The following is a 12,219-nucleotide window of genomic DNA, read 5'->3' as shown; positions in this document are numbered from 1 at the left end:
CTTTGCACTTGTTGGCAGTGTGGCCTTGTGGAAATGATCTCTGCTTCATTATGTGTAAAGTGGGTAGGAAGACTGGTCTGATACAGTTTACTGAGCTGTTGGAAGAATCTGATGAGGGTATGCTTTGTGAACCTCCTCTGTATTGTCTACTCTGAAGACAGTCCTAGCAAGGTGGTAGTGACATCTCTCTTCAGTGCCATCTGAGTCCTCTCTGGGCTTCCTGTTTTTAGATGTCACTTATTGTTGTATATACAGTCATGATTTCTGTGTTACATGTAAAGGAACATGACATAATTCCCTTGCTGAACTATTTGAGAGGCAAATGCAGCTAGTCATTGGATTGATTGTAGCATTCTCACAGTTGATTGTATAGGTAATTGCTGTGTGTATGTATACATTAGTAATATAGAAATATATTTGTGCTCTGTGTGTGTGCATACAGGGTTTTTTTATTTATGAGTATGGACATTTTCTCTATTTTTTCTTGGATTTTTTTTTTAACTTTTCGTTGTAAATAGAGCATATAATTTTATAGTGAGTAGTAAAGTTTGGATTTATCTTTTTCCTCTCTGAGTATTGAAGTAACATTGTTTTTAAATTCAGTGTTTTTGGAGAAATTATCTTTAGACAAACAACAAAAAAGAGATATGGCTTTTTTGCTAGCAGATGTGTCTGTACAACACAGATGTGCTGTACCTTGTTCCCTGTGGAGGCCAGAAGAGAGTATCAGATCACATTGGGCTCTGAGCTACCTGTGGGTGCTGAGGATTGAACCCATGTCCTCTGGAAGAATGGCCCCGGTTACTATTTTTAAATGATTTATTTTTTTTAAAAATATATGTTTATGCATGTGGGGGTGGTGGTCCTATGCACATGTTATTTCAGTTGCGCAAGAAGCCAGAAGAAGCTGTCACATCCCTGGAGCTGAGAGTCTGGGTGGTTGTAAGCCACTTGATACAGGTGCTGGGAACCTCTGGCCTTCTAGAGAAGTGAGCACTCGACCACTGGGCATCTCTCTTTCCAGGCCACTGGAACAATTATTGCACTCATCAGGAAAACATTGTTTTTCTTAAACTTTAAAAGCTTTGGATTCTGCCTTACATGGCTGCATCCAGACTAAGATCCTCCCTGTAGGCGTCAGTGGCCTTGGGACAGTTTCTGTATCAGAGGGATGCTCTGACTGCTGTGCTTTAGCTGATAGGCTTCTTCCCTTTTTGATTTTGTTTTGCTTTATTTTATTATTTTTTACGTCTGGGTGTTTTTCCTGCATTTGTGTCTGTGCACCACATGTTTGCAGTGCTCCCTGAGGCTAGAAGAGGGCCTTGGGTTCCCTTGGATTGGCTGCCACATGAGTGCTGGTAATGAACTGGTCCTCTAGAAGACAACTGGTGTTCTTAACTACTGAGCCATTGTCCCTGTCCAGGCCTTTCTCTTGTATGATTGGCTTGCTTGGTGAAGAGAGTAGGCCACAGGTTTCTTTATATATTTTCACCTGGTAATACCATCAGCCTACAGGGCCTTGGGCATAGCAGATGATTCATTTCTGCAAAACTTTTATGAGCATGAGGATGGTTTTTCCCTCTTTTGAAATATGCTTAAAATTGAAATTCTACATGAACAGCTTTTTGTGTGGAAAGAAGTAGTCAGGCTTGTGTTACATACTGAAGCCTTCAGCATTTAGTGCTGCTGTAGGCCAGTGTTTGCTGTAGGTTCAGTCTTTTCTTGGAGATGGTTAACATTTTCATTTTCCTGAATTAATTCCTGAGGATATTTGATGTGATGATAGAGAGGGTTTTTCTGCTGTATCAGATTTGGTCTGTGAGCTGTGGAGAGAGGGTGATCCTTTTTATGCTTTTGGCACAACTAGAGACAATTCCCTCTATCTGAAGCATATAATTGCAAACTGCTTTGTCTGTTGTTGGCTAAGTAAACAGGACCAATCTTTTGTTTGTTTGCATTTGCGGTTTCCTATCTGGCCCTGGAAGCACAGGAAGCAGATGGCTCTTAGTCTGATCCCTTGCCTCCCTTTGTTGCAGCTGCCTAGGGCAGGGATCCGAGCTCTCCTGTATTTTTAGTCCCAAGCACCTGGCACCTCCACAATATTTAGTAACAATTGTTTCTCCAATGAGATGAGATTTTGGGGAAGATGACAGATGATTGTGGGAAATAAATGAATGATTATTAGGGCTTATAAAACTGACTTGTAAAACATCTTTCCCTTGGTAGCAAAGTTTTAGGAATTATTCTGGGTTGGAGTTTAAGATTCATTCTTTTCATTGTAGACTCTCAACATAAGGTTTGTGGTTAGTTTTGGAGAACTTCATTCAGGAGGCTATTAATAGTGGGAATTTGGAAAAGTGTGAAAACCACCTAATAGTCCTTAAAACTGGAGATTGGTGATGTTAGTTTTGTTACAACAGGCATAATAAAGCTACTTCCTCTGGAATGGAGCTTTGGACATTTAGAGATTTAGGCAGTCTTCAGAGGCAGTGCACTGAGCGACTCCTGCAACAGTTTCCATAGCTGTGCAAGTTGTTTTTTGGTTTTTTTTCCCCCACACAGAATTATTTTGTACTACAGGTTCCTTCCTTTTAAATTTACAGGGTTAAAGTTAATTTTGTACAATTACAGGGGCATACTCTACTTTTTCCTTAAAAAGGTCAAACCAGTGAGTGTATAGGAAGTTTAATGTACGCTCACCATTCAGCAGTTCTTATTTTTAAGTTAGGCAGCAAACTCTGCACTGAGGTAGCAAGGCTTCGGTTTCTGTGAAACTGTCTATCATTGGTCTGGCTTTTCCACTGTGGCATTTGAGATATTTTTATATTGAAAGCAAGAGTAGTAATAGTTTAAAAAACAACAACAACAACAACAAAACCAAAAAAGATGTAGTGTCTGCTCACAACTGCTTCTAACTCCAGTTCCAGGGGCCTCAGTATCCTCTTCTGATCTTTGTGGGTTCTGGTGTACATAAACTCATGCAGGCACACATATACACATAAAAGTAAATAAATGAATAAAAGATTTATGTGTTTATTTTAGATGTAACAGTGTTTTTCTTCATCTGTCTATGCATACCTCATGCATTCAGTGCCTTTGGTGGCGAGAAGGGATCATTGGATCCACTGGAACTGGAGTTACAGGAAATGTTACAGCTGACAGAGTAAGCTGCTCTGTAGGTGCTCGGAACTAGGAACCTAGAACTAGGAACCTAGCACCGGTCCCCTGGGAGAGCAGCAAGTGCTCCTGACCTCTGAGCCCTCTCTCCAGCTCTGACTTTTTAAAAAAGCAGAATGTTATTGTAAGAAGGAAATAAGAGGAAACATTTAAGCATCAAAGAAAAGCCAATTTGACACCTTCCCTTTTTCTCTCCCTTTCTTAGCATTTTTGAAACGTTGGGGTTGTTGGAGTGGTTGGATTTTCCCTGGAATTGAGTGAGAAATTCAGAAGACTGAAGCCCAGGCTCACTGTCTACCTTTCACGGAGGCCTAGCCGTGAGAGGACAGAAGAAGGCACGTGGAGAATCATGACAGCTGACAAAGATAAAGACAAAGACAAAGAGAAGGACCGGGACCGGGATCGGGACCGAGAGAGAGATAAAAGAGACAAAGCAAGAGAGAGCGAGAATGCCCGTCCTCGAAGGAGCTGCACCTTGGAGGGAGGAGCCAAGAACTATGCTGAGAGTGATCACAGCGAGGACGAAGACAATGACAACAACAGCGCCACCACGGAGGAGTCCACCAAGAAGAGCAGGAAAAAACCTCCCAAAAAAAAGTCTCGCTATGAGAGGACAGACACTGGAGAGATAACATCTTACATCACTGAGGATGACGTTGTCTACAGACCGGGAGGTAAGACCAGCACATGGGCATCTGCACAGAGCTTGGGAGAGACGTGGTCTCCCATGCAGAGACTTCCTGTAGCTGTTAGGGAAGACCTGGAGTCCAAAAGAGCAGACAGTGGTTGAAGTAGCAAAGTTAAATTCGTGAACTTGGAACTTTTGTCAGAGCAAGGTTTATCTCTTTGGATAAGCCTTCACCAGAGAAGTGCACTTTAGCTTCTTAGTCAGCGGCAACAGACACAGCAACTAAGCTCTGCAGATTCTGTATTGTTTTCAGTAGATATATTCTGGCCACTCAGTGTACTAAGCCATGACAGGAAGTTCATAGGAAGTCTGATCAACACACCAGAGTCTCACCCAGTCTGATGTTTTCCCAACAGTGGAGTTAAAGGATGTCATTAACCTAGCATAGTCATTTCACTGAAAAGAACTCAGCTTCTGAGTTTGTTTGTAGAAAGTTCCACATTTCAGGGAAGCCATGTAGGTGCTTGTTTTGATTTTTTTTTTCAGAAAATAATCAGCATTAGAGAAACTCCTGTTTACAACTATAACTTTCTTGGTTGACAGTTGAGAAGAAAGGTGTGTGATATGAAATTGTCAATGATGGGAGGTGGAGGGGACTTGAAGCTGACAGGGAGCCATGCAGGTTCCAGTGCTGTGAGTGCTTCTCTTTGATTCAGACTCAGCAGCAGACACCAGGACATCTCAGCTGCCCAACCGTTCAGACCATTACGGCTTTGCTTGCCCATTTAACATAGGGGTTTTGCTTGTTTTGTTGTTGTTTTGCTTTAGGTCAGGTTTTGGTTTAAGATACAGGGTCTGATAAGCACAGGAAGGGAAGTTGTACTTGTTTTTCTTCTGTGGATATGTAACATGGGATTGTTGGAATCATTGCCAGCTGCAGTGTTCAGTGTCAAATGCCAGCTTTTACTCATTGTATATAAGATGGAATCTTCCATGTGTCACTGGGGACATTCCAGGTGCTTATGGGAAATGCTGCTCAGACTGTCCATTCGTGAGAGATGCGTACTTAGTTAGCTCTGAGAAGTCCTACAGCAAGACATTTAACAACACCTGCTGCTGCCTCTGCTGTTTATGGACTGTGACAAAGGAGACTAACTTCTTCGAGGAACTGTGTGTGTTTAGGAAACAGTGCCCCTTTTACAGCTTGTTGGGAAGTTCTTGATATTCTCAAAGAAATGTGGGAAAAGATGGTTAAGGGCTTGATTACAAAACAGCTGGCTCTTATGTATAAAGTACTTGGGACATGTTGTTTATACCCTCTCCCCGAGTGCATACATCTATACATCTGTGGATGCCCACATCACTTTTTTGCATAGTGCTGAGGATCAAACGCAGTCTCACACAGGCTAAGTAAGCAAGGTTCTACTGCTGATCTGTATCCCAGCCCCCCCCCCCAGTCTCTTGTATAAATATGTGTAGCATTGTATCTGACCTGTGCATATTATCTCATATACTGCAGTTATAAATCGGTTACTTAAGACTCTTAGGACAATGGAAATGCTGTTCTTGTGGCTGTGTTGGCAGTGTCTGACCTCACAGATAGTGAGTGCCTTTTCTCTATGGTGTCCTCCCTCCCTCCCTCCCTCCCTCCCTCCCTCCCTCCTTCCTTTCTTCCTTCTATCTATCCTACCTCCATTACCGATCCCCCACCCCCACACACCAGGGTTTCTCTGTGTAGTTCTTCTTGGCTATCCTGTAACTGTAGACCAGGTTAGCCTTGAACTAAGAGATCTGCCTGCTTCTGCCTCTGAAGTGCTGAAACCATGACTATTTCTGGTTGGATCTGTGGTTGGAGTCACAGAGGCAGTCAGCTATTAAACAGAGCTGACTAGACCCAAACTGTTGGGAGTCCTTGTGATCTGAGCCCTCCTGGTCAAATGTGAGCATTTGACCTTTTGTAAAGTGCTTGTCGACTGGGAAGCTTAGATTTTAAGCTAAATGACTTTCCCAAATAATTTCTAAATGGAGGTTTGCTAAATACTGCCCACTCTTCAGGTTCATGTCAACTGAAAAGTCAAGAGTAGGGTTCTGTGACTAGATTCCCATTCGGACTTTTATATCCTGCCCCCACCTCTGCCCCTGCCTTTTCTTCCTGGTGTCTTGCTGTTGCTGTCTCTGTTCTCTGTTGCCTTTATAGTGGGGACTGAACTTGGGGTCTTTTACTCTACCACTGAGGTACAGTCTAAGCTCTTTTTAAAAAAAAAATTATAGTTTCAAATCAGGGTCCCACTGAGTACCTCAGCAAGACTTGAACTTGTGACTTCTGCCTCAGTCTCTTGAACAGCTGGGCCCTAGGCCTGTTATTGTGCACATCTGTCTTTTTCTCCTTTCTTATTTCTGAAGACAGTCTCATGTAGTTCAGCTGGCTTTAAATCATTTCTGTGCAGTTGAGGATGGATCTTGATCCTCCTGCCCTCAGGAAGCCAAGCACTGGAAGTATAGGCATGGTGCATGGCTTCTTAGTTGACTCTCAGACAGTTAGTGCTTTTAGAAGATGTTACAAGGTATTGGTAGGTTTTGGACAGATCTTTAAATTGTCTGTAATATGTGGAAATTTTGAATTTAAGTATCTCCTAAAGTATTATTAAGAATGAGCCCTTGGATGGGGGGTTGTCATACATGCATTTAACCTTAATACTCAGGCAGAGTTGAGTTGGGGCCAGCCAAAACTACATAGTAGGAACCTGTCTCAAAAAAAAAAAAATACAACCAACCAACCAACCAGACAGACAAAAGAATGAGCCCTGCAGTGCTTCTTTGAGGAGAGGCTGTTGTGGTCCTTACCCCAAAAGGCCAGTTCTCTATTCAGATTATTAGAAGCAAATTGTTAATTAAGATTTAAGTTTGTTCATTGTCCAGCACAGATGTTTTTTGTGCCTTTGTTCTTCATCACTGCAGTGTCCTGAACCAGACGTGTTAGCAGTGGAGCTGACAAGGATATGCTGAGCTCCCAAGGGCAGAGCAGTGTCTATGAGGACACCACGTCCACCATTAGTTCAGTGGTGTTATCTTTCCATTCCCAGGCTTGCCACATTTCCTTAACAGAGATTATCGTGTGTCTCTCTGTGTGTTTGTATGTGTGTGTCTGTGTATGTGTGTCTGTCTCTCTGTGTGTCTATATCATATCTTCTAAAATTTCTTTTCCTTATGTTTTAGAATTGAGATGTGATAGTTTCTTTTGATGTACATGGAATTAGACTGAGAATGATCCAAATGAGGCAAGAGTTCGAAGCCCGGGTGCCCTTTGAGTTAAAAGAGAGCACAAATAGTGTTTTAAAAATAACAACTTTAAAAAGTGGAATGAATTCAAAAGTTTAATAGTTTATGATTCCTTTTAATGTGACATTTCAAAAGAGGTCCCAGTAATCTCTGAAGTCAGGAGGTAGGGCATGGGCTGTGGTACGTGAATTAGCTTGAGAGGAGCCCCAGGGTTCTGAGCATGCTTTGTTTTGTTGGTGGTGCTTATGTGAGTTTGTCCATTCTCTGAAGTTTGATCACACTTGTCCTTTCCTGTGTAAATGTAGCACTTCCCTGTCACTCCCACCCCCAGATCTTGAACTGCTCCTGGGATTACAAGTGTGCATCACCTCGCTCTGCCGTGGGCCTTCCTCCTACTTGAGGAAGCATCATCAACAGTGGTAGTTTACTAGGGTCTCAGTGGCAAAGCACTGCAGAGCTGTGGGTTACACAACAGCAGTGTCTGTCACACCCCTTCCTTTATCAGGACACCAGGCATAGTGAGGTTAAAACCCCAAGACTGGTAAACTGGCAGGGCCATGTTCCCCTGAGGGAACTAGGGAGAAACTTCTAAGTCTCAGTCCTGACTTCTGTGTTGTGGCAGCATAAATCTAGTCTTCACTTGGCCGTTCTTCTTGTCTGCATGTTTTGGCGTGTGTCCAAATCACTCCCTTTTATGAAGACACCAGGCATTGGACATAACCTATCCCCTATCATCTAAACTCATCACACCTACAACCACCCTGTTCCTCAGCCCACCTGCTGGAGCACTGTGGGTCATATTGGTAGGGGTGGTTAGGCAGGAAGAACTTTGTGCCTGGGGCACAAAGATCATGTTTGAGTGATCCAGGCTGGGCAGCTATTTCGTCTTTGTAACTGTGTTTTAGAACTGTTGGGGAAAAATTGTTGGGGTGATTTTTTTTGAAGTGTATTATTATTGGAGGAGGCTCATATATCATGGCATGTGTGTGGACAGATTGGAGGACAACTTCGGGGAAACAGTTCTTTCCCACTGTGGGTCCCAGAGATCTAAACTCAAGTTTTCAGGCTTGTGCTGCAGGAGCTTTGCCTGTGTGGCCATTCTACTGGCCCTCTTCGTATGTGTAATCACATTATAATGTTCTTTTAGTTGTAGATCATATTAATTAACTTCTGTTTCTTCTGGTTCTCCTGAAATTTCTTCATCCCAAAGGAAGGATTGCCTTTTAGTGTATATTAAAGAACATTCCTCATAATATAAAAATGACTTTTATCTATGATGGTAGATAAAATGAGAAAAACTGCAATTCTAAAGCTATTAAAATTATAAGGAGAAAATGGCAAAAAGTTTAAGACTGGCTATGTCCTTGATTTCAAAAAGGAAAGATCCACTGAGTCAGGTGACTAGCAAGACAAAGTGCTGGTCAGAAATGCAGACTCTCAGGTTCCAGCACTGATGGACTGAATCAGAATCAGTATTTTATTTGACAACATTCTCAAGTAATTTAAATTCATGTTAAGTTGGTGAGAATCACTTATCTGGTGCAGTGTTTGCAGCTGTCCTTCAATTAATGTGTAAGTAAAAGGTGAGTTATTCTCTTGAGAGCCGAAAAGGATCAGAGTTCCCATATGCTTGCCATGTGCTTGTAGTTGGGTGGGAGTTCAGTAGAACAAAGCAAAGCAAAAAGGATCCTAGGAGGCGCTCCTACCCCTTACCTCCACTTACCTCAGACTTGTGATCTCCTGTGAAACTTGCTGAAATCTGGGATTTCCTCACACGTGTCACCATTTTTAAAGAGGGAAAACCACGGAACTGGATTTTTATTTTATTTTTTAAGAGAACAAAAAGATGTTTCCTGGCTTGAAACTTTGTTGTTTTTAAATGATTTATTTTGAATTTTCTGGGTATGGATGTTTTGCCTACATATATGTACGTGTACCACATGTGTGTAATGCCCTTGGTGTAAGGCCATAAGAGGGTGTCAGATCACCTGGAACTGGAGCTACAGGTAGTTGTGAGCTGCCTTATAGATACTTGGAACAAAACCCGGGTCCTCTGTAAGATCAGCAAGTGCTCTTAATTGATGAGTCATTTCTCCAGTTTCCTGGCTTCAGATTTTGAAGTAGACTATAATACCGTAACAGTTAAAAAGCAGCTGATGAGTTAAATTCTGATTGGTTGCTTTGACATAATTTGGATACTCTAAAGTTGATAGATTGCAAAGACCGGTGAGCTTGAATGTGGGTTAAGAGTGGAGTTGTGGTGGTAGTGTAGCCGAGGGATAACTAACTAGTAGGAAGGACACATCTGTGGTCTAGTTTTGGAGAGCAGTGAGATAGCTGAGCAGGTAAAGATGCTTGAGACCAAGTTTGACAACCTGAGTTTAATACCTGGAAACCTCATGGTGGAGGGAGAAGACTGCCGCCCACAGCTGTCCTGCATCCCAATGCTAGAGCTCGTGCCTAGATCCACAGCAACCCAAAACAAGGAGAAATACGCCTTACTTTTAAAAAAAGGAAATAGGTTGATTTCTTAGAAAATACAAAATATATAATTTTTTGCTCTTCTGTTTTTCCCTAAAGTTCTGTTTCAGCCATTTCTGATGTTATATGCCTGGTACCCAGATACTTAGGAGGCTGAAGTAAGAGGGTCATTAGTTCGAGCCAAACTGGGATGTTTAGCCTGTCTCCAAATACAAACAAAGGACATATTTCTAAAGAGTGACATTTTAGCATGCTTAGGGTTCAGTCCCCAAAACTGAGCAGACTTTTTATTCCTCTCACTTGCAATCCCCCCCCCCACACACAACACACACACGAGGGTGGTTTTGGGGGTATTGAGAGAGATTGAAATTTTCTAAAGACAGAGCTAATGTAACGATTGTGGGTAGCAGGCGTTGTTCTAAGGAGGTGAACTTCCCAGATAATTAGGCTCCTAGTACCTTGTGGTTTGAGCCCTGGCAGGAAGGAGGTATCATTGCAGCGGCCTCTCACACATGTGTGATGTCTGTGCTAAAGGTTTCTGGCCATCATCTGCAGAACATTGATCACTGTACTGAATTCCACATCACTGCTACCATTGAATGCAGGCTGTTTCATAGCAGCAGACTATAATCATCCATGACACTTTGTAAGTACTTTCTGTGCACTCTGCAGGCACCAACTACCTGACTGACCACTGAAGAGCCATGCACCGTGCACCAATTTAGTGTCCATCTCTAAGTCATGGTGTGACTCTGTGGGGTTCATGCTCCCTTGTCTTAAACTTACCAACTAAAATTCCTCTCAGAAAACCTTTTCAGACGACTCATAGGTTCAGTAGAAGCCATGGCAAAGTCTGCTGCTCTGCCCCTCCCCCTTCTCTACCACTTTAAATTATTTAGAGAGCTCTGTGTTCTTCTCCAGGCATGCTCTGTGTCTTCCAAGAGGTGCTTGGCATCATGGACTTATTTCCATCTTGTGCCCTAATCATTGCAGGGGGCGCTCTCCATTTTAATCATCTCGAATTAAAGCGCTGAGGCTGTAGAGGTAATTTAATGGCTAACTGCACATGCTATTCTTACAGGGGACCCTGGTTTGGTACCTAGCACATACATGGTAGTGCACAACCACCTGTAACTTCAGTTTCAGGGGATTTGATACCTTCTTCTGGCCTCTTACGACAGTAAGCACCCAAATGGTACACATGCATATAAACTCACACACACATAAAGTACAGTAGATCTTGAAAAACGAAGTCACTATTAGATAGGTCAGGTCTCCTGACTCAACAACTGTCCCACTCTACAAGATTTTAGTCTACAGATCTCATCACTTTCCAGGGTCATTTTGCTCCTTCACACGTATCCACCGGATTCAGGCAGCCACATCTCCGTAAGTATTGTATGCTTTCCCTTCTGCTTGTCTGTTTGAGCAGTATCAGAGAGCTTTCTCCCTCCAGTGTTCTTCATGGTGTATTTCAGGTATGAAGAAAGGGTCTAATATTCCCCAGATTAGCACCAGCAGAGACAGGGGCCTTCTTTGGGGGAGAATTGTCAAAGCTGTTTATCTTCTAGGAGTTGGCTGTTAATATGGGCATGGGGTAGCTGATGATGGAAGAACCCTTTGGGATGTGTCCTTGAGGTTATTTGTGTGGAGAAAAGGCCTTTTGAGTGTTCACTCTCTAAAGATAAGATTGTTGAGCCAATGGGCATAGTTTTTCTTGCACTGTATAATCTTCCTATATACTAGAATGGTTTTTAGTATGCCACTTGCTAGTTGAGTGTTCTTTTCTCACTAGTTATTAGTTATTTGGTTATTAGGATAGCACATAGATTCTTGTATCTGTTCTAGTAATTGGCTGGATCCTTTGGAAACTGGGGACTTCCAGGGTAAACGTGAGTCCGTTTAGAAGGAGAAGTTCTTTGAATAGGTATGAGAATATTGGCTGTCAGTGCTCTGGATTTCATAATATTAGCTGATTTTTTTTTTTTTTTTTTGGTTTTTCAAGACAGGGTTTTTCTGTATAGCCTTTGGCTGTCCTGGAACTCACTCGGTAGACCAGGCTGGCCTCGAACTCAGAAATCCACCTGCCTCTGCCTCTCAAGTGCTGGGATTAAAGGCGTGCGCCACCACCGCCCGGCATATTAGCTGAATTTTAAACCCAGATGTTATATGTGGCAAAGATTTGGAATGGTAATAGTGCAGCTACTTAGTCTTCTTGTTGAAGACATTTGCAAAAGGGTCCTGATATCCAAATGGGCAGATTGGTAAATGGTCAGTTAAAATTAGATGTTTTGCCTCTGTAGTCTGTCTTGGTTTGAGGACTACATGATGGTTTGAATGCCATGACCTGTGGGGCTACTTCTCTGTTCTTAGTGAGCATCATCAGAAAGGCAAACATGTCTTTGAAGGGCCAGAGAGAGTCTGTTGTAGCTCTTGTCTCTGTCCCTTGTCATGAGAGTATTTGATAAGTGATCTTGGCTGTATGCCAGTAAAAACCTTTTTTATAGGTATTGAAATTTGAAATTCATACAATTTTCTAAGTCAAGGAAAAATATATATTAAAGCCCACCCTTGCAGCTTATCATGAAAAAATAAAAATCAAAAAAACTAAACCAAACCTGTCCTTTACTTGTGAGCTTCATAAGAGCAGGGAG

General features: G+C 42.3%; 1 protein-coding gene across 9 annotated transcripts in view; it reads left to right on the top strand.

Moving 5' to 3' along the window:
- The window catches only part of Rere (arginine-glutamic acid dipeptide repeats), a 342,417-nt gene that overhangs the window by 133,351 nt on the left and 196,847 nt on the right, over positions 1 to 12,219 (top strand). For all 9 annotated transcript variants that reach the window (XM_076933703.1, XM_034501835.2, XM_034501837.2 and 6 more), the window contains exon 2: positions 3,383 to 3,851. In XM_076933703.1, coding sequence (XP_076789818.1) covers positions 3,527 to 3,851 — 325 coding nt within the window. In that variant the 5' untranslated portion in view covers positions 3,383 to 3,526. The remainder of the gene's footprint in view (positions 1 to 3,382; positions 3,852 to 12,219) is intronic.

This window comes from Arvicanthis niloticus, chromosome 5, assembly GCF_011762505.2.
Source record: "Arvicanthis niloticus isolate mArvNil1 chromosome 5, mArvNil1.pat.X, whole genome shotgun sequence".
In the NCBI taxonomy this organism is placed as follows: Eukaryota; Metazoa; Chordata; class Mammalia; order Rodentia; family Muridae; genus Arvicanthis; species Arvicanthis niloticus.
Note: the sequence above shows the minus strand (reverse complement) of the source record. Positions and strands in the feature narration are given on the sequence as shown.